The sequence below is a fragment of the Callithrix jacchus genome, chromosome 5, assembly GCF_049354715.1.
Source record: "Callithrix jacchus isolate 240 chromosome 5, calJac240_pri, whole genome shotgun sequence".
Taxonomy (NCBI): Eukaryota; Metazoa; Chordata; class Mammalia; order Primates; family Cebidae; genus Callithrix; species Callithrix jacchus.
Window position 1 is genome coordinate 93,608,740 of NC_133506.1, and position 20,313 is coordinate 93,629,052.

The 20,313-nt window shown below is 40.8% G+C and overlaps 1 protein-coding gene across 13 annotated transcripts in view; it reads right to left on the reverse strand.

The window, feature by feature from the left end:
* Positions 1 to 20,313, reverse strand: part of TRIM37 (tripartite motif containing 37) — a 127,237-nt gene that overhangs the window by 3,836 nt on the left and 103,088 nt on the right. For 7 of the 13 annotated variants that reach the window (XM_035300658.3, XM_035300657.3, XM_017972476.4 and 4 more), the window contains 3 exons: positions 14,995 to 15,123; positions 13,653 to 13,842; positions 10,489 to 10,607 (listed from right to left, as the gene is read on the reverse strand). In XM_035300658.3, coding sequence (XP_035156549.3) covers positions 10,489 to 10,607; positions 13,653 to 13,842; positions 14,995 to 15,123 — 438 coding nt within the window. The remainder of the gene's footprint in view (positions 1 to 10,488; positions 10,608 to 13,652; positions 13,843 to 14,994; positions 15,124 to 20,313) is intronic. The other 6 variants (XM_078373663.1, XM_078373662.1, XM_078373661.1 and 3 more) reach the window with 1 other exon arrangement.

The following is a 20,313-nucleotide window of genomic DNA, read 5'->3' on the forward strand; positions in this document are numbered from 1 at the left end:
TATAAACATATTATACAAATACACGTGGTATATGAATATTAGAAATTCTGGCAATTCTAATAATACATTAGTTTGTATTCTAATTGGGCATTTACTTTTTTTGTGTATGCCATTTGACTTTTATTTATTTTTATTTTTTGAGAGACAGGGTCTCTGTCAACCTAGGCTGGGTTGTAGTGGCCTGAAAGCTCACTGCAGCCTCAACCTCCTGAGCTCAAGCGATACTCCTGCCTTAGCCTCCCAAGTAGATAGGACCACAGGTACATGAAACCATGTCTTGCTAATTTAAAAGTTTTTTTGCAGGGACAGGGTCTTGCTATAATATGTTGCCCAGGCTGGTCTCGAACTCCTGGGCTTGAGAAGAGATCCTCTCGCTTTAACCTCCAGAAAGATAAGAAACTTTCATTAGTGGGTCAGGGGCCACAGTTGCCCTGGAGTGCTACATGTGAGGATTTAAAAAAATTTTTTTTGAGATGGAGTCTTACTCTGTCTCCCAGACCGGAGTGCAATGGCACAATCTCGGCTCACTGCAACCTCCACCTTCTGGGTTCAAGTGATTCTCCTGCCTCAGCCTCCTGGGCAGCTGGGATTACAGGGGCCTGCCACTGCGCCCAGCTAATTTTTGTATTTTTTAGTAGAGATGGGGTTTCACCATGTTAGCCAGACTAGTCTCTACCTCCTGACCTCAGGTGATCTCCTCGCCTAGGCCTCCCAAAGTGCTGGGATTACAGGTGTGAGCCACCATGCCTGGCCTATGTGAGGATTTTTCTTTTTTATCTATCTATCTATCTATCTATCTGTTTTAGAGATGGGGTCTCACTATATTGCCCAGGCTGGAGTGCAGTGGCTATTCACAGACGCAATCCCACTACTGATCAGCACGGGAGTTTTGATCTGCTCTGTTTCTGACCTGCCTGGTTCACCCCTCCTTAGGCAACCTGGTGGTCCCCTGCTCCTGGGACATCGCAATATTGATGCCAAACTTAGTGTGGACACCCGACTGGCATAGTGCACTACAGCCCAAAACTCCTGAACTCAAGTGATCCTCCAGTCTCAGCCTCCCAAGCAGCTGGGACTATAGGCACGTGCCACTGTGCCTGGACACAAGAGGATTTTTAACACTGCTTTGGGATAGAAAAATGGACCCATCACAGAAAGGAAATTGAAAGTGAGACTAAAACCCCACCCCTGCATAATGTTAAAATTTTTGCTTGTTTTTTGAGACAGGGTTTCACTCTGTTACCCAGGCTGGGGTACAGTGGTATAATCATGGCTCACTGCAGCCTTGACCTCCCAGCGCTCAGGTGATCCTCCCACCTCAGCCTCCCAACAGGCGCACACCACCACACCTGGCTAACTTTTGTATTTTTTTGGTAGAGATGGGATTTCACCATGTTGCCCAGACTGGTCTTCAACTCCTGAGCTAAAGCAATCCACTTGCTTTGGCCTCCTAAAGTGGTGGCATTATAGTCATAAGCCATCATGCCTGGCCACTGCTAAAGTTCTTACTGAAAGAATAGGCTAGAAAAAATTCTCTGCCTACTGGCATAGGAAAATAGAAAGGAACTTTGTTACTACTGGTCTCTGAAGAGGGAGAAAAAAGTCTCACCTCTAAATTCAAAGTAAGATTTATGTGCCTAATTTAGGTTTGGGATTTAAAGTTGAGGTTCAAATTTCAAGAAATTAACTTAAAAATTGTTCAGGAGCTAGTGTTATCTGAATAAAGCAAAAGTAAAATCCTCTCTGGAAGGAAGGTTCTAGGTACAATGGAGGAAGAACATTCCAACCTATCTTTCCCATTGAAAGTAGCAATAAAACCTGGAGAGATGGATGGTATAGTAATCTAAGGATGTTCATAGTTATTTACTTTGAAAAGTAAATAGAAACAGGCATATTGATGAGGCCTGATTTTGAATGACAATAAAACTGGCAGACTGATGAAACAAGACCCAGAGTATTTTAAAAAAAAAATCCTAATAAAAATGTCCAAGATATAACCCAAAATTACTCAGCATATGAAAAACCAGGAAAAGTCAACCACAAATATCAATGATGAGATGACACAGATGTTTGGAATTATTTAACAAGCACTTTAAAGCCAGATAAAAATGCTCATCAGCCAGACCTGGCAGCACATGCCTCCAGTTCCAGCTACTTGAAAGGCTGAGGTAGGAGGATCACTTGAGGCCAGGAGTTTGACACTAGCCTGGGCAACATAGCAATGCCTCATCTCTACAAAAAAAAAATTAAAACTTAGTCAGGAACAGTGGTGTGCACCTGTAACTGTCCTAGCTACTAGGGAGGCTGAGGAGGGAGGCTCACTTGAGTCCAGGAGTTCAAGCCTGCAGTGAGCTGTGATTGTACCATTGTACTCCAGCCTGGGCAACAGAACACAAGACTCTGAGGAACAGAGGAAGGAAGGAAGGAAAAATTAAGAAACAAAAGGATAAAGGGACTGGTCTAAGTTGTGTCAAACAGACTGCCATAGAGATAGCAAAAATAACAAAGGAGAGACAATAGATAAAAGAAAAATGCTGAAAATTTTGTAGAATTATAAAAAACATTCTGAAGTAAATACATATACAACATATCAGAATTTGTGTGATGTGACTATAGCTGTGCTTAAAGAGAAAATTATGCCATTAAATGTTTATATTAGAAGAGAAAATATCTCAAATCAATAACCTAAACTTCTACTTTAAGAAACTAGAAAAAGTAAATTAAACCCAAAGCAGTAAGGAAATAATAGAAAACATAATAAAATGAGCAGGCAAACAAAAAAACCCTAATGAAACAAAATGGTATTTCTTTGAAAAGATCAATAAAGTTAAAAGCCCCTAGGTATATTCGCTAACAAAAAAAAGAGCAAACAAATTTTCCAATATCAGGAATGAAAGAGGACATCAACTATAGATTCGATAAACAGTACAATATAATAAAATTGGCCGGGCACAGTGGCTCAAGCCTGTAATCCCAGCACTTTGGGAGGCCGAGGCGGGTGGATCACGAGGTCAAGAGATCGAGACCATCCTGGTCAACATGGTGAAACCCCGTGTCTACTAAAAATACAAAAAATTAGCTGGGCATGGTGGCACACACCTGTAATCCCAGCTACTCAGGAGGCTGAGGCAGGAGAATTGCCTGAACCCAGGAGGCGGAGGTTGCGGTGAGCCGAGATCGCGCCATTGCACTCCAGCCTGAGTAACAAGAGCGAAACTCCGTCTCAAAAAAAAAAAAAAAAAAAAAAAAAAAAATATATATATATATATACTATATATTAAAATTTATTTTATTATATTTAAACATTAAAATATATTTTTAAGAATTATATTAAAATCTAATATTTTAAATTTTTGTTAAAATAATAAAATACTATAAATAACTCATGAAACCAAAAACAGATGAAATGAACAAATTTTTTCATAGATAAAAACTACCAAAGCTTACTCAAGGAAAAACAGGTATTTTAACTCTTCAAGAAATAAAATATGCTTTACTTTAAAAAGCTTCCAAAAAGATAACTGTGGCCCCACATGGCTTCAGTGGTGCATTCTTCCTTTTCTGTTTCCAAGAAGAGTTTGGTTAGCATTATTTCTGCCTTAAATGTTTAGAAATCGTCTCCATCATCAGCAAGAAAAAACAACAAACAAACAAACAAACAAAAAAAAACCCCAAGCTTGCCTGTTCTAAAGAGTGAAGAGTTTACAACAATCTTACGAGGTAGGAGGAAAAATAAAAAAGAGCAGAGACCATTAAAGAGACTTTAAGGATTATAGAGACCATAACTAGCTAGTTCTGTGAAGTACCACCTCCACCTTGTGGCCCTTCATGGAACTGTTGCTGAAAACACTAAAACCAAACTGAGCTGAACTTCAAGGCATAAATTTGATTTCTTTTTTTTTTTTTAATTTTAATTTTAATTAATTTTTTTTATTGCATTTTAGGTTTTGGGGTACATGTGCAGAACATGCAAGACAGCTGCATAGGTACACGCATGGCAGTGTGTTTTGCTGCTTTTCCTCCCCTTCACCCACATCTGGCATTTCTCCCCATGCATTTCTTAGTAGTAGTGTTGCAGTGTTCCTTAATTCCCAACAATACCAATCTTCAGGATTCAAAAACAATGAACTGGAATTCTCTGGAATTCCCAAAATCAAAATTATTCTTTTAAAAAAGTTATTATTTAAATACATTTTTCAAACTCTTTATTCATTACATGCTATGTGTTTGTTTGTTTTTGAGAAGGAGTCTCACTCTGTCACCCAGACTGGAGTGCAGTGGCATGATCTCGGCTGACTGCAACCTCCACCTCCTGGGTTCAAGCAATTCTCCTGCCTCAGCCTCCTAAGTAGCTGGGATTACAGGCATGCACCACCATGCCTGGCTAATTTTTTTGTATTTTTAATATTTTTAGTAGCGACTGGTCAGGCTGGTCAACTCCTGACCTTGTGATCTGCCCACCTCGGCCTCCCAAAGTGCTGGGATTATAGGTGTGAGTCACTGCACCTAGCCTACATGTCTATCTTTTAAAAAAATCATTCATTTAGTATTTATAAGAACAGAGGCCTATAGTGAATATTCAAATGCTAGACTGCATGTGGGTATTACTGGGTAGTATGTGAATAATGTAACATTTAGGACTCAGCAAAGTTTACAATACTGTGCAGAATCACACGTCAAAAATGCCAATATAAGGATTTTGCTTCAAAATCTACTTCTTGGAACACCACTCAATTTTATTAAGTATACTGTGTGTAAACTCATTAATATTTACGTAGCAGCAGGCAGGGCCATGAACACACATAAAATGGCAATATTTATCATGAGGACTGATTTGCAATCACTTCTTTCCAAGAAGCTCCTGTTGACTTTAACCTTTGATTCCAGGAATCAGTATTTCTAGTTTTTACGTTCAGCTTGCCCTAACTAGATTCCTTCAAATCAGTCTTCTTTTTCCTTGACAGTGATGTTTCTGTGTTGTTAAAATTAATTCTAATTTTTCTCAGAATTGAAAAAAAACATACATTTCTCAAGAAATGCTAGGAACAAATTCCTACATGAAAACACCTGGTCAAGTACTAAGATCTGGAAGTTTCCTACCTTTGTGAATGTAAAGAAAAAGACAAGTTGCAGGATGTCAATGATAGCAATTACAAGATATTATTAATTGTAAGAAGCTTCAGAGATTGTTAATGCAAAAGAAATCTGCATCATATTAATCTACCAACCATCTACCAAATTTTTTGAGCACCTCCTACATACGTGCTCAGTAATGCTAACTTGAGTTATAACTCCCATGAATCATGTTGGTCAAATTTCAGATGCTTAAAAAATATATTCACCACCTGATATAGTTGACACTTTGTATTCTAGTCACTAAAAAGTTATCTGCCTTTCCCTTTCGAAGAGGACCGTGATATTGTTCAGGTATTTTCCTTCTTCCACTAAGCCATGTGGAATGAGTTGGGGAGGCAGACCAAATACCTGGACTTGGCTGGCAAGGCACAGTGGCTCACACTTGTAATCCCAGAACTTTTAGAGTCAGAGGTGGGTGCATCGCCTGAGTTCAGGAGCTCGAGATCAGCCTGGTGAAACCCTGTCTCTACTAAAAATACAAAAATTAGCCAGGCATGTGGCAAGCACCTGTAATCCCAGGTACTCAGGAGGCTGAGGCAGGAGAATCACTTGAATCCAGGAGACTGAGGTTGTAGTGAGCCGAAATCATGCCACTGCACTCCAGCCTGTGTGACAGAGCAAGACTCAATCTCCAAAAACAAAATATTGAACTTGGACAATTTTCCTTGACAGTGGCTGATGAGATAGAGAAAGTTGTTGAGGTGCCCTGAGAAAGGTTTTCCTGGTTGCTACAGATACATAAAACAATCTTCTCCCACTCCCAAAATGCTATTCTGACTCTGATGTCTTGTACTACAGCAACCATCTTACCACCCTGAGAAGAGCTAAGCCTCTCACTGAGAAAGTGAGGATAGGGCAAAAGATGAAACAACACCCCAACTCCATGACACACACACACACACACAAGGCAAGCTCTTGATGACACTGAGCAGCTAAATTTTCTAATTCTGAAACTGCTCTATCACAGTTAGGTATACCTTCTTATTATTAGGAGACTTGTTAATATAAGAGTTAATTTTCCTTTTTGTTCAAGTCAGTTATTTTTTGGTAAATTTTGTTGAAGACATCTTAATCATTACCCTAAATGATCAGCAATGGCAGACCATCAAACTCTGTATTCCTCTTAAAGAGGCTGCCAGCAAGGATTTTGGCAGATGTGCCAAGGCTCTTCCTTGGATGATGTTTTGAGTACCCCTGATTTAACTGAAGGGGGTTTGTGCTACTTCAGCAAGAACTCAGAGAGCAAAGCCTTCAGTTTTACAAAGAACAAGAAATAACCTGGCTTACCTACAGTTCTGCAGGTTATCAAGTGAAAGAAAAAATAAGTCAACCTTTTCAACATCAGGTCATTAAACCAAAGACTAATGCAACCAAAGGTTGTCCCATATGGTTCCAGCAAAAAGGAAAAGGCCTACTTATGACTATCATGTCTTAAGAAAAAAGTTATTTTTAAACTGATGCTTAAGAGCAATTAAGAGACACTTTAGTAGTCCCAAATTCCCAGCCAGTACCGCAAAGAATGCCTTATCTTATTTAAGGTTCTTCAGACAGCCCTCTCTTTGAGAAAGAGGGAGAACCCCACAGTGATTTGACACAGAATGTCTTCTTTTTGTGTTTGGCTCAAATAAAGTGTCTTGTTTTTCCTAAGCATAGATACAAGACAAATCCATTCAACTGTCTACTAAGGCTTACAGGTATGTAAGTGTTTCCTGAGAACTTGCTCTTGCTGATGATAGAATAATACTGGCAGCAGTGAGCAAGACCACATTCTCCTCGAGAAACAAAGCTGACTGCAAGACGCAGAGGGCTTCCTTTGTCTCCTGTACTACCTTCTCTCAGCCTCATCAACTAATCTCCTTCTCACAGTCTATCCTGGGACTTGGAGGTAACAACAAATTACAAGAGTGTACTTCCGGTCACTGCTGATTTACACATTCACAGCAAATTTTCTTATCGAGTTCTAGGTGCTTTATAGCACAACACCCCATATATAAAGATAAAATGTGTTACTGAATAACACTGACCACTTAACTCTAAATCCCACATGAGTAATTCCATTCTTTGAAAGACTTGTAAAATGTACAGTGGATCTTACTATGGCCAAGCAAAATGCCTTTCTTCAGTTTAGGATAAGCTGTCAATTAGCTTTAAACAAGAAATGAAACTACTGTCAAAAAGTTCCAGTGTTTTCTGTGCTGACCAAGTATTTTACATAAAAAAGTTAGTTCTGAAATAATGTAAATTGATAAACTGGAGGTTGAAATTAAATTCAAATTGGCTGGATGTGGTGGCTCATGCCTGTAACTCAGCACTTTGGGAAGCTGAGGCAGAAGGATCATGTGAGTCCAGGAGTTTAAGACCAGTCTGAGCAACACAGCAAGACCAAGTCTCTATAAAAAAAAAAAGTCCAAATCATTGTACTTAAATTAACATGCTTCTTACCAATTTTCCTGCCCCTAGGTCCACATACTCCATTCCCACCCCCAAATCCATTCTCCACAATGCAGCTGGAGTAGAAATTTTAAAGCGTCACTTCTTAGATCCTATTCAAATGACAAAGTTCAAATTCTAGCTGGGACATACCACGTACTCTTCATGAGCTAACCTCTGTCTGTCTCCATTCTGGCTTCTCTTTTACCAGTATTCACCTGGCTAGCTCCTACTCATCCCTTAGGATGATCTTTCCAAGGGTGGACTAGGGACTAGGTTAGCAGAGAGGCAACAGTTAAGAGCACTGGCTCTAGGTTCAAATTCTAGCTCTTCCAATTTCTTTTTTTTCCTGAGATGGAGTCTTACTCTGTCACCCAGGCTGAACTGCAATGGTACAATCTTGGCTCAATGCAACCTCCACCTCCTGGGTTCGTGATTGTGCTGCCTCAGCCTCTTGAGTAGCTGGGATTATAGGAGCATGCCACCAGGCCCGGCTGATTTTTCTATTTTTAGTAGAGATGGGGTTTGGCCAGGCCGGTCTCAAACTCCTAATCTCAGGTGATCTGCCTGCCTTGGCCTCCCCGAAATGCTGGGATTGCAGGTGTGAGTAACCGCGCCCGACCTTCCAATTTCTAACCCTGTGACTTTAGGTAACGTAAATTACATCTCTAGGCCTCAGCTTACTTACCTTTAAAACTGGGTTAACAAAAGTAACTAACATGTAGAGTTATTTTGAGAATAACACAATACTGGTAGTCTTTTTAACATAGTAAGAACTTAGAATTATCTATTATTTTTATTATATATCTCGTATTTGAGCTGCCTATACACCTTATCACAGCACTCATTGTTCTGTATAATAACTGGTTATTAGTCTCCCCAACACCTAACCATTGGTTTTCACCTGCTCTCCCTGCCACCCTCCTACCACTACCACTACCACCACACATACCTAACACACCTGAGAGTTACAACTTGTTTCTATTAGTAACTGTGGCCCACTCTGGCAAGTGATTCTCAAGGAGTGGTCACCTCTGGTTGAGAATTATTTAGTTCAACTACTGGTTCTTGACTGGGGATAATTTGGCCTTCCAGGAAACATTTGGCAACGTCTACAGACATTTTTGGTTGTTGTACCACCACTGGTAAATAGTGGTTAAAAGCTGAGGATGCTGCTAAACATTCTACAATGCTGAGAACAGCCCCTGTACAATAAAGAATTATGTGGCCTAAATGACAATGGTGCTAAGGTGGAGAAACTCTGAACTAAACAGTACATTCAGGAATTTTATCACTGGCATCGACTCTAACATCTGGTAAATTAGACATTTAATAAATGTTGCATGAAAAGAACAAGCTTGTTATTTATCATCTGAGATGAAGTCTCACTCTGCCGTCCAGGCTAGAGTGCAGTGGCACAATTTTGGCTCACTGCAATCTCCACCTTCTGGGTTCAAGCAATTCTCCTGCCTCAGCCTCCTGAGTAGCTGGGATTATAGGTGTCTACCACCACACCATATTTAGTAAAGATGGGTGTCATTATATTTGTCAGGCTGGTCTCAAACTCCTGACCTCAAGTGATCCACCTGCCTTGGCCTCCCAAAGTCCTGGGATTACAGGTATGAGCCACTGTGCTTGGCAGAAAAAAAAATTGAGCTTGTAATTCTAGCATATTCTGTAGTAATTTAAGCTACTAGACTCTAATATATATGGAGACACACAGAAAGTAACTTTTTCCCATAGGCCCTTTCTTTTATAGATCATCAATCATATTTCTTTCTTGATGTTTTAACAATAAACACATTATTTAAAAAATCTTTTCTATTTAATCTCTTCTACTGAAATAATGCTGCCCACACAGGAGCGCCAACTAAGAAGACCAAAATGTTTGGTGTTCTTTAACTGAGAAACCTGAAAATGCCACCACCCACACACCCCCTCTTAGGGCAGCCAAGTAGATGCTGGCACCTGAATGTATGCTTTGAGCTACAATTCATCAATCATTGAAATTCAAATGAGTGCAGAGGTGGAAGGTGGTAGAATTTCGCTAAGAAATAAAAAAATTACAAGGCCAAACATCATTAAGAGAGTTGACATTCTTTTCTGCCAAACTTAGAAAGGACACAGCAAGGGCAATACACATAGCCTTGTTCCAAGCACCTCTGTTGCCCCAAATTGCATAATGTCTTCTATGCTTTTAGATAAACAATAATGAACTTGGAAGAACACACAGAAGAAACACTAGAAAGTGTAATTGAGAACAAGCTGAGGTCAGTCATCATAAGGGACTTAAAAATGGTTAAAGCTTGGAATGCTTCTTTAAAAAAAGCTATCTACAGACACTAATTAAGACTGACTTAAAAAGATACTTAACATTATTCTATTAGTTGCTTTGGGGCACATCTTCCCCATTAGACTGTGAACATATCGAATTCAACTTTGTATTAATAAATACAGCAGGCCAGGTGTGGTGGCTCACGCCTGTAATCCAAGCACTTTGGAGGCCAAGGCGGGAGGATCACCTGAGGTCGGGAGTTCAAGACCAGCCTGACCAACACGGTGAAACCATGTCTTTTGAAAAAATAAATAAATAAATACAGCAAAATTTTGATGCCTGGTATGTAGGTGCCTTAACACATTTATTGACTGAACAGATGAACTATATGCAGATTTTTTTTCTCCCTTTCTAGTAAGGCATTTCCTTTTTTATAAACTTAGCCATTTCACCTTCCTCTGAATTTAATATCTTAGCTAATCAAATTCAGTGGCACAAGGAATGCTGTATTCAGATCAAGTACATCAAATAGCAGATCTCTGTAACATTTCCATGAAACCACCCCTCCCTATCACTACCACCACCTACTACCAAAAAAGGGACAGAATTCTCCCTTCCTGCTTATTTATAAGGTTATCATTCCTTACCTTCTTCAGGGGCAGCTGAAGCTCCCTCAGGTAGTACAGGCTGTAACTCTCCAGTTTCAGAATTATTTTCCAAATCAGTCATCTGCAGTCCTTCCAGATGACCTCCTTTAGCATTAGCCCTCAAAGAAGAAAACAACTTGATATTTTTATGTAAGTAGTAAGTGACAAAATCATGTATGTTTTCTTTTTCTTTTTTTTTTTTGAGATGGAGTCTGGCACTGTCACCCAGGCTGGATTGCAATGGCATGATCTTGGCTCACCCTAACCTCCGCCTCCCAGGTTCATGCGATTCTGCCTCAGCCTCTTGAGTAGCTGGGATTATAGGCACACACCACCATACCCAGCTAATTTTTTATATTTTTAGTAGAGATGGGGTTTCACTATGTTGGCCAGACTGGTCTCAAACTCCTGACCTTGCGATCTGCCTGTCTGGGCCTCCCGAAGTGTTGGGATTACAGGCGTGAGCCACTGTGCTCAGAAAATAATCTACATTTTCTTTTTGAACTGAGCACCAAACTAAGTAGGGTACATGCTCTTGTGTTTAACACTACATTTCAAATTTTATCTTAAAATATTTCACTAAGGGCTGGGCATAGTGGCTCACATCTGTAGTCCTAGCACTTTAGGAGGCCGAGGAGGGCAGATCACCTGAGGTCAGGAGTTCAAGACTAGCCTGGCCAAGATGGTAAACTCATGTCTCTACTAAAAACACAAAAATTAGCCGGGCATGGTGGTGGGCACTTGTAATTCCAGCTACTTGGGAGGCTAAGGCAGAGAATTGCTTGAACCTGGGAGGCAGAGGTTGCAGTGAGCTGAGATTCCGTCACTGCACTCCAGCCTGGGCAACAGAGTGAGACTCCATCTCAAAAAAAAGTTATAAAATGGTAGATTCTATCAATGTTAGTATTTTGGCTCTGATATTGAATTTCTCCCCTAATCTTATCAATAGAAGTTTTAAATAATATGTTCTAATAAGAAAAGACTTTTGAGATATATTATTATTATTTTTTGAGATAGAGGTTCACTCAATCACCCAGGCTAGAGTGCAATGCTGCAGTCTCAGCTCACTGCAACCTCCGCCTCTTGGGCTCAAGCGATTCTCCTGCCTCAGCCTCCCAAGTAGCTGAGATTACAGATATCCACCACGATGCCTGGCTAATTTTTGTGTTTTGTTTTTAGTAGAGATGGTGTTTCACCATGATGGTCAGGCTGATCTTGACCTCCTGAACTCAAGTGATCTGCCCACCTCGGCTTCCCACAGTGCTGGGGTTACAGGTGTGAGCCACTGCATCTGGCCTGCGATATATTATTGAATGAGAAAACAAAGTACACCTTGTAATAAAAAAGCTACAGAGTCACAGTTCCTTAAACATACACAAAAACTGAGAAGACACAGCATATATGAAAACTTAAGAACAGCACGAACATGTATGGACAACTAGGTTGTGGGAGATAAGGATGAGAAATTTTTCACTTATTCTTTTTTTCTTTCAGTTTGAAACACTTAACATTAGTATTTAATATTTATTTTTTATTTAAAAAATAAACAGATTGTGGCAAGGTCTTGCTATGTTGCCCAGGATGATCTTGGAACTCCTGAGCTCAAGCAATCCTCTCGCCTCAGCCTCTGAAAGTGCTGGGATTACAGGTGTGAGCCACTGTACCCAGCCTTTCATTAGTATTTAAACTTTTTGCTTGCATGACTTTAGATAAGGCAGGGAAAAAAGACATGAGCTGGACAGCATCTACATGAACCAGGCTGGCAGATACAATCAACTGTAAAATGAGGATCATGGCTAAGAGCTGCAGACGTTTGTACAGGATTTTACATTCTAGGGGGAAAAAACCTACATTCATGTATAAATTTGATGACTAAAGGCAGATAAAAAGATCTCCATAGCAAATAAAATGTAAGAGCTAGCTGCATCTTTAATTTGAAGGAATGTATATAACATCAGGCTATGTAATAGAGAAGACAAGATAATCTCCAGTGATTTTAACACCTTTCTACTGCTGAGACTTAAGCTACAAGGGAGAGCTAAGCCACCAACTGATCTTGTAGTTTTGGTAATAAGCCAGACCTTGACTATATAAAATTAAACTTAAAGGGTGTTCATCTTTCTCCAATTTAGTTAAATTATTTTTAGAATCTCTAAAATAGAACTACTTCATTGTTTAAATTTAGAAATAGGTTTAATATCCATAAAATGGATCAACAGATGTATATTAATGGCTCATCTACCACATTCATAGGCAATATATTCCACAATTACTCTATCTTTTGAATAGATGGAAGTTTAATTGCCATGCCTGGAATTTGAGTTTATGTTTCCTAGGGGAGAGATAAAGGAGTCAACTACCATATATCCTTTTGGGAAATTCCAACTATAAGTTTTGAGGATACTTTGATAAGAGGAGAGGTGGTGAGATAAAATCAGAAGAGCAGTGGTAAAATTGCTATAAGTGCTTTGTTTCATAGGAAATATATATGAAGGCCTGTGACAGGTAATATAGCCTAACACATCTTTGACAAGTGTAGGACTGCAAAAAAAAAAAAAAGCTGACACACACACACACACACACACACACACACAAATTTACAAGGTAGAGTTCAGATAAGGTTACATATCATTGTGAAAATAAGCTCCAACTTATTTAAACTAAACTTCTGGTACTATCTCATCCTGTTAAAAAAAAAAATAAGTAAAATCTCTGATACTTTAAAAAGTTGAAGTTTAGGCCAGGCGCAGTGGCTCACGCCTGTAATCCCAGCACTTTGGGAGGCCAAGGTGGGCATACCACTTCATGTCTCAGGAGTTCAAGACCAGCCTGGCCAACATGGTGAAACCCTGTCTCTACAAAAATACAAAAATTAGCAGGGTGTGCTGGCAGGCATCTGTAATCCCAGCTGAGGCAGGAGAACTGCTTAAACACAGGAGGCAGAGGTTGCAGTGAGCTGAGATTGTGTCACTGCACTCCAGGTTGGGTGACAGAGCGAGACTCGGTCTCAGAAAAAAAAAGGTAAAATTTAGTGCAATAAATGTATTTTTTGTCCACTAAAAAATTAACAAGGTAGAAATTAATTTGTTCATCATGATGCATTCTTAAAGTTCCAAACAAAGCTATTAACTATTATACCATTATATATACAAAACTTAATTTACCCCAAGGTGACCATTTTCCTCCTTTTCTCAACAGCAGGTAAACCACTGAAAACTGCAACCACAACAGCATCTGAATCCAAAGCTTTACACTGCCGATCTTCAGTTTTTGGCAGAATATCACTGACACTGCCATGTATCAAGGCTCGGGGAGAACTGTGCCTGCTCCCAGACTGAGAGCTTCCTGGGGAGCCTTCAAAAAAGAGAGAGAGAATATAAAAATTAGCTGGGCATGGTGGTGTACACCTGTAACCCAGCTACTCAGGAGGCTGAGACATGAGGATCGCTTGAATCTGGGAGGTGGAGGTTGCAATGAGCCAAGACTGTGCCACTGCACTCCAACCTGGACAACAGAGCAAGACTGTGTCTCAAAAAAAAAAAAGAGGGACAATCAGCAAGAAGGCAAATAAACATGAAAGGTCTCTCTAAGTTGTATTAGAAAACTTCACTTTATACATAATTTTAAAACTATATAAAAACTTCTAAAATAATTTTGAAATATATCCCAACTTTTTTGATGCCAAGCATTTAAAATTAAGGAGTCCAAAGGCTGTGGCTCACACCTGTAATTTCACACTTTGTGAGGCTGAGGCAGGAAGATTGTTTGAACCCAGAAGTTCAAGACCAGCCTAGGCAATGTAGCAAAACCCTGTCTCTGCCAAAAATAAAACATAAAAAAAGAGCCAGGCATGGCTGCATGTGTCTGTGGTCCCAGCTATTTGGGAGACTAACGTGGAAGGATCACTTGAGCCTGGGAGGTTAAGGCTGCAGTGAGCTGTATGATTATTGCACCACTGCATCCCCAGCCCTGATAACAGAGCAAGACCCTGTCTCAGGAAAACAATAAAAAATAAATAAAATAAAATTAAGAAGTTTAGAATATAGTCTAATGGCTGTATTTTGTTAAGGGTCTGTTCTGTTGTGAGATCAAGAAACTTTCGGGCCAGGTGTGGTGGCGCATTCTTGTAATCCTAGCACTTTGGGAGGTTGAGGTAGGTGGATTGCTTGAGCTCAGGAGTTTCAGATCAGCTTGGGCAACCTGTCTCTACAAAAACTACAAAGATTAGCCAGGCTTAGTGGTGCACACCTGTAGTCCCAGTTACTTGGTGGGACTGAGGCAGGAGGATCACTTGAACCTGAAAGGTTGAGGCTGTGGTGAGCTGAGATCACACCACTATACTCCAGCCTGGGTGACAAAGTGAGACCCTGTTTCAAAAAAAGAAACTTTCAAATCCAACTTTAGCATTTTTGGTACCCTTCACAGTCTAAAGCTTCATGATAACATAAATTTCAGGTAACAGATATCTACCCCACTGAAAGTACATTCTGAATCCCTCAAATTTACCTTCAGGCAGTGGCTGACAGTCTCCCTTTGAACGACTACTTTCCCCAGGGTCTACTGCTCTTCGAAGTGATAGACTACCTGCTACACTGGACCGAGCTGGCTTGGGCGAATTACTCTTCTTATTTGTGGCTGCAAAGACATTTAAGAACACCTCTGAACAGGATACAATAGCACAAAACTCACTATTTAGTCCATCAGCAAAAGTGTTAATCTTACCTTGCATGGAAGTTTTTCTGTCTACTGCCTAAAAATAAACAACATTCTGTAGCCCCAACTGGTTTATGACTTTTGTCATAAAACATTCCCATCTTGCTGCTTGTGAAGTAGAATCTTATTTTTTTGAGACAGAGTTTCACTCTCCTTGCCCAAGCTAGAGTGCAATGGCGCGATCTCAACTCACTGCAACCTCTGCCTCTGGGTTCAAGTGATTCTCCTGCATCAGCCTCCAGAGTAGCTGGGATTACAGGCTCCCGCCACTATGCCTGGCTAGTTTTTGCATTTTTAGTAGAGATGGGGTTTTGCCATGTTGGCCAGTCTGGTCTCCAATTCCTGACCTCAGGTGATCTGCCCGCCTCAGCCTCCCAAAGTGATGGGATTACAGGCATGAGCTACCATGCCCAGCCTGCAGAATTTTAACATAAAAGATTATCTGTGAGCTCCATAAGAAAAGTCATACCAATTTCAATGCAATTAAACTATTAACAAAAATATAACCCACCAAACATTTGGAAATTATAAAATATTGTTGGATTAAAAAGAAAATTAATGCTAAACAAATTACAATTGCGGTACTTCAAATCAAAATGTCTGGCCAAACCAGTAGTGAAAAGAAAATATATAACCTTAAAATGAATTAATTAGGGCAAAAAGGAACTATGTGACCTAATATGCATAGATTCAAGAGCTAGAAAAACAATAAAAATAAGCAAGAATGCTATTGCCAGAAGGTAGGGCCCTGCCCTTGAACTCAGCCTGCAGAACTGTGAGTTAAATAAACCTCTTTTAAAAAATAAATTTTTAGGCCAGGCACAGTGGCTGGCTCACGCCTGTAATCCCAGCGTTTTGGGAGGCCAAGTTAGTGCATCACAAGGTCAGGAGTTTGAGACCAGCCTGGCCAACACAGTGAAACCCCGTCTCTACTAAAAATACAAAAATCAGAGGAGAATTGGAGAAGATGGAGCCGTAGGACCAACTCAGGATTGCAGCTCCCAGTGAATCCGCAGATGGTGAGTGGACGCCGCATTTCTAGACGGATCTTTATTGCCCACAGACCAGGAGATTCCCAGGTGTAGGAGCCGCACAGGCCGCCAGGCTGTTTGGGCCGGCGCAGCTGTTTGGGCCGGGGCCGTGGCGCAGCAGCACTCCGTACAACGTACACTGGTTTGGTTGCCCTGTTAAACTGGCAATTGGAGATTTCGGAAGGCAGATTAGCACATTCATCTGATTAAATGAAACTTAAACAGAAAGCCAGGCCAGGAGATTCCCGGGCAGCAACGTGATTCCAGCCAGCACAGTGGGTCACTGCACGGAAAATCACACAGATCCCAGCGCCCTTTCAGCAGGCAACTGGAACACCTGGGAGAGAGTCAACCATTCAACTTAAAAAAAAAAAAAGGGAGCTCTGAGGCAGGGAGCCAGATGATCAGGCTCGGTGGGTCCCACCCCCACAAAAACAAAAACAGCAACTGGAAACGCTCAAGGTTGAGAGTTGCATGGCAAGCACAGCTGAACCCAGGACGGTGCAGCTCAAAGGGGGAGAGGCATCCGCCATCACCGAGGCACTCGACCCCTATGGAGGTACACTGCATTGCTGACGCAGCCTGCTGTTGCCGAGGCAACCTGCCATAACAGAGAGAGTCCGCCACTACAGAGGCGGGCCATCATCACTACAGCAGCTCGAACCACACCCATATAAACAAGACTAAAGGGAATTACACACAGCAGCAGGGCGGAGCCCACAGCAAAAGGGCAGAGCCCACGGCAGCAGGGCGGAGCCCATGGCAGCTCAGCATAGGCACTACAGGCAAGCAGTGATTAGACTGCCTCATTGCTGGGCAGGACAGTGCAACGGATACTCATAAATAAAGCCCTAACTCCCTGGGACAGAGCACCTGAGGAAAAAAAAGAGGCTTTATGAGTTCTGCTGCAGCAGACTTAAACGTACCTGCCTAGCAGCCCTGAATGAACAATGGAGCTCACAGCTCAGCACTTGAGCTCCTATAAAGTACAGACTGTCTCCTCAAGTATAAAGTACAGACAGTCACCTCAAGCAGCTCCCTGACCCCCGTGTATCCAAAGAGTCACCTCACAAAGGACTGATCAGACTGGCATTTGGCGGGCATCATTCAGGGACAAAGATAGCAGAAGAAGAAACGGGTAGCAACCCTCACAGTTCTGCAGCTGCTACAGGTATACCCCAGGCAAGCAGGGCCTGGAGTGGACTTCAGTAGTCCTACAGCAGAGAAGCCAGACTGTTAGAAGGAAAACTAAGAAACAGAAATACTTCATCATCAACAATCTGGATGTCCATTCAGAGACCCAATTGGGAAATCAGCAACTACTCAGACAACAGGTGGATAAATCCACAAAGATGGAAAGAAACCAGTGCAAAAAGGAGGAAAACACCCGAAACCAGAACACCTCGCCTCCTACAAAGGACCACAACTCCTCACCAGCAAGGGAACAAAGCTGGACGGAGAATGAGTGTGATGAAATGACAAAATCAGACTTCAGAAGGTGGGTAATGAGAAACTTCCGTGAGCTAAAAGAACACATTCTAACTCAATGCAACAAAACGAAGAACCTTGAAAAAAGATTTGAGGAAATGATAACAAGAATGGACAACTTAGGAACATGAGTGAATTGAAGGAGCTGAAAAACACAACACGAGAACTTCGCGAAGCATGCACAAGTTTCAACAGCCGAATTGACCAAGTAGAAGAAAGGATATCAGAAGTCGAAGATCAACTCAATGAAATAAAATGAGAAGGCAAGATTAGAGAAAAAAGCGCAAAAAGGAATGAACAAAGTCTCCAAGAAATGTGGGACTATGTGAAGAGAACTAATCTATGTTTGATAAGTGTACCTGAATGTGACGAAGAGAATGAATCCAAGCTGGAAAATACTCTTCAGGGAATAATCCAGGAAAATTTCCCCAACCTAGCAAGGCAGGTCAATATTCAAGTCCAGGAAATACTGAGAACACCACAAAGATATTCCGCAAGAAGAGCAACCCCAAGGCACATAATCGTCAGATTCACCAGGGTTGAAATGAAAAAGAAAATGCTAAGGGCAGCCAGAAAGAAAGGTGGGGTCACCCACAAAGGGAAGCCCATCAGACTCACAGCAGATCTCTCGGCAGAATCCCTACAAGACAGAAGAGAGTAGGGGCCAATATTCAACATCCTTAAAGAAAAGAACTTTCAACCCAATATTTTATATCCAGCCAAACTGAGCTTCATAAGTGAAGGAAAAATAAGATCCTTTGCAAACAAGCAAGTATTCAGAGATTTTTGTTACCACCAGGCCTGCTTTACAAGAGCTCCTGAAAGACGCACTACACATAGAAAGGAACAACCAGTACCAGACACTCCAAAAACATACCAAATGCTAAAGAGCATCAACAAAATGAAGAATCTGCATCAACTAATGAGCAAAACAGTCAGCTAACATCAAAATGGCAGTATCAAATTCACACATAACAATATTAACCCTAAATATAAATGGGCTAAATGCACCAATCAAAAGACACAGACTGCAAATTGGATAAAAAGCCAAAACCCCTCTGTGTGCTGTATCCAGGAAACCCATCTCACATGCAAGGATACACAAAGTCTCAAAATAAAGGGATGGAGGAAGATTTACCAAGCAAATGGAGAGCAAAAAAAAGCAGGAGTTGCAATTCTCGTCTCTAATAAAATAGACTTAAAAGCAACAAAGATCAAGAGACAAAGAAGGATATCACATAATGGTCAAAGGATCGATACAACAAGAAGAGCTAATGATCCTAAATATATATGGACCCAATACAGGAGCACCCAGATATATAAGGCAAGTTCTTAATGACTTACACAGAGACTTAGACTCCCACACAATAATAGTGGGAGACTTTTAACACTCCACTGTCAACACTAGACAGATCAACCAGACAGAAAATTAACAAGGATATCCAGGACTTGAACTCAGACCTGGAACAAGAAACCTGATAGACATTTACAGAACTCTCCACCCCAAATCCACAGAATATACATTCTTCTCAGCACCACATCACACCTACTCTAAAATTGACCACATAATTGGAAGTAAAGCACTCCTCAGCAAATGCAAAACAACTGAAATCATAACAAACAGTCTCTCAGACCATAGTGCAACCAAGGTAGAACTCAGAATTCAGAAACGAACTCAGAACCGCACAGCTTTATGGAAACTGAACAACTGGCTCTTGAATGTTGACTGGATAAACAATGAAATGAAGGCAGAAAAAAGAAGTTATTCGAAACCAATGAGAACGAAGACACAACATACCAGAATCTCCAGGGCACATTTAAAGCAGCCTCTAGAGGAAAATATATAGCTATAAGTGCCCACATGAGAAGAGTGAAGAGATCCAAAATTGACACCCTAACGTCAAAACTGAAAGAGCTGAAGGAGCAAGATCAAAAAAACTCAAAACCTAGCAGAAGACAAGAAATAACTAAGATCAGAGCAGAACTGAAGGAGAGGGAGACATGAAAAACCCTTCAAAAAAATCAATAAATCCAAGAGCTGGTTTTTTGAAAAGATCAACAAAATAGACAGACCACTAGCCAGATTGATAAAAAAGAAAAGCGAGAATAACCAAATAGATGCAATAAAAAATGATAAAGGGGAAATCACCACAGATTCCACAGAAATTCAAACCATCATCAGAGAATATTACAAACGACTCTATGTACATAAACTAGTAAACCTGGAAGAAATGAATAAATTCCTGGACACTTATGTCCTCCCAAGCCTAAACCAGGAGGAAGCCGAAACTATGAACAGACCAATAACAAGGTCTGAAGTCGAGGTAGCAATTAAGAGCCTACCACACACAAAAAAGTCCAGGTCCAGATGGGTTCACACAAAGAGGAACTGCTGCCATTCCTTCTAAAACTATTCCAAATAATCCAAAAACAGGGAACCCTTCCCAAATCATTTTATGAGACCAACATCATCCTGATACAAAACCTGGCAGAGACTTAACAAGAAAAGAAAACTTCAGGCCAATATCCATGATGAACACAGACGCAAAAATCTTCAATAAAATACTGGCAAGCCCATTGCAACAGCACTTCA